We start from the raw sequence: 2,418 nt of genomic DNA on the forward strand, positions 1-2,418 counted from the left end.
TCAAAGCCGTGAGAGGAGCTACAATTGTGCTGGAATGGGCGGACCACATCATTGTATTGCACACCTCTAAAAAAACAGTGCTCTGATTCATAAATATAAAAAGATCCTCTGAGGAGGGCACTTTTGTGATGGCAACTTCACTTCTAGGGGTGAGTCTAAGGAGTTTCGTGCTGGTTTAATTAGTTTCCTTTATTGTCCTGCCGTGGGGATTAAAATTTCTTGGGTCAGCCGGGGAGAGAGTCACTTGATTATGTTTTAAGCGAGAGAAACGAGCAGGAGTTCCATTTCTCAACTACGACATTGTATGTATAACATTCATTGGTATTTATATGCTGTGTTTCGCTTTTGTTTTATGCTTGCGACTGGTTGTATTTCAGTAGCTAGACATTTCTTTCCTACCACCATTCAGGTATGCTAAGGTTGTTGGATAGCTAAGAGAAAGCAAGTCAAAACTGTTCTCCTAATGCACTTAGTTCCCAAATGTACCATCTTTGCTTACCTTCTAATTCATTTTGTTCCAGGAGGAGCCGAGATTGGGGTCGACTCCTTTAGCCATGTTGGCTGCGACGTGCAACAAAATCGGGAGCCCGAGCCCTTCTCCTTCCTCTATTTCGGATAACTCCTCTTCGTTCGGAAAAGGATTCCACCCGTGGAAACGAGCGGCAGCCAGCAGCTGTAGTTTAGGATCCAGTTTATCCTCTTTCACTCGGAATGGTGGTGGTTTAAGCGACTCTTTTGGCACGAACTCTTCCACGGGATCCAGTGCCTTTTCCTTAACTTCTGGTACTTCACCCAACTCTCACTTCGGAAACGACTACTCCGTTTTCCAGGCTTCTGTTTCCAACAACTCTCAAGAGCCCAGCCACCAGCCCATGTTTATTTCCAAGGTGCACACGTCCGTGGACAGTTTGCAAAGCATTTACCCGAGAATGAGCGTGGCGCATCCCTACGAGTCGTGGTTCAAGTCCTCGCACCCTGGCATTCCCACGGGGGATGTGGGCACCACGGGCGCATCCGCGTGGTGGGACGTGGGAGCCGGCTGGATTGACGTGCAGAACCCGAACGGGGCCGCGCTCCAGACGTCCCTTCACTCCGGTGGGCTGCAGACTTCTTTACACTCGCCTCTGGGCGGATACAACTCAGACTACTCGAGTTTAAGCCACTCTGCCTTTAGTACCAGTGCGTCCCCGCATCTCCTGACCACCGGTCAGCACCTCATGGACGGATTCAAACCCGTGCTCTCCTCGTACCCGGACTCCAGTCCCTCTCCCCTGGGTGGAGCGGGAGGCTCAATGTTGACAGGGGGTCCGACGGCCTCGCTGGCGGGATCTCCGCGGTCCTCAGCGCGGCGCTACTCGGGCAGAGCGACGTGCGACTGCCCGAACTGTCAAGAGGCGGAGCGGCTGGGTCCAGCTGGCGCGAGCCTCCGCAGAAAGGGGTTACACAGCTGTCACATTCCCGGTTGTGGGAAAGTGTACGGCAAAACGTCGCACCTCAAGGCTCATTTGAGGTGGCACACCGGAGAAAGGCCGTTTGTGTGTAACTGGTTGTTCTGTGGGAAGAGGTTCACGCGCTCCGACGAGCTCCAGCGACATTTACGCACGCACACCGGAGAGAAGCGCTTCGCTTGTCCCGTGTGTAACAAGAGGTTCATGCGGAGCGACCACCTCAGTAAACATGTCAAAACGCACAGTGCCGGAGGCTCGTCAGGGTCGGGGTCTGGGGCGAGTGGAGGGAAACGAGGGAGTGACACCGACAGCGAGCACAGTGTGCCCGGTAGCCCCTCGTGCCACTCACCTGACCTGTTGCAACCTTCCGAGTCTGTCCCGACCACGGGCATGAACGGCCGAGCGAACTCCATCGATTAATCCCATTCAAAATGCACGTGACACAATTTCTCGAATGGACTAAACTTATTTGACGGCTCACAAAAGGTTGTGCTGTTCGGTCGGTAACACTTTATAAAAACTTCCAACAATTCAAGTTGTTAACGAACGTGGTAAAACGGTGAACAGATCGATAAATAATACACATTCAATTATCAATATCATGTGTGAAACAATATAAACCAAAGTTTCATTCCTTTTTAGCTAGTTGAATGTACATTAACTAATTTTCTGTTCAGCTTAATAGCTCCTATTTGTTAAGGTTAACAGTAAAAGTTATTATAAAGTGTTACTGGTGAGAAATAACCGTGTGGCCATTTCACTTGGATGTTGTAAAGTGATTTAATTTACGATTAAAATGTAATTTACAATGAAGTAATGTTTTGGTCTGCACAGATACTACGCGACATGAATTTGGTAAAATGGTGAATATTAAAAAGGACATAATCTGATATGTGCATTCTGATGAGGGTTTTGTCGAATAGTCTTATTTTACTTACTGTTGTTATGAAACAGAAAAAACAAAAACAAA

At 48.7% G+C, this 2,418-nt stretch overlaps 1 protein-coding gene across 1 annotated transcript; it reads left to right on the plus strand.

Annotated features, from left to right (window-relative positions):
- Window positions 1-28: 28 nt before the first annotated feature.
- Window positions 29-2,418, plus strand: sp8b (sp8 transcription factor b). Its single transcript, XM_079894164.1, has 2 exons — window positions 29-149; window positions 522-2,418. The coding sequence occupies exons 1-2, from the start codon at window positions 129-131 to the stop codon at window positions 1,866-1,868; spliced, it is 1,368 nt and encodes a 455-aa protein (XP_079750290.1). The 5' UTR covers window positions 29-128; the 3' UTR covers window positions 1,869-2,418.

This window comes from Squalius cephalus (assembly GCF_949319135.1).
Source record: "Squalius cephalus genome assembly, chromosome: 15".
NCBI lineage: Eukaryota > Metazoa > Chordata > Actinopteri > Cypriniformes > Leuciscidae > Squalius > Squalius cephalus.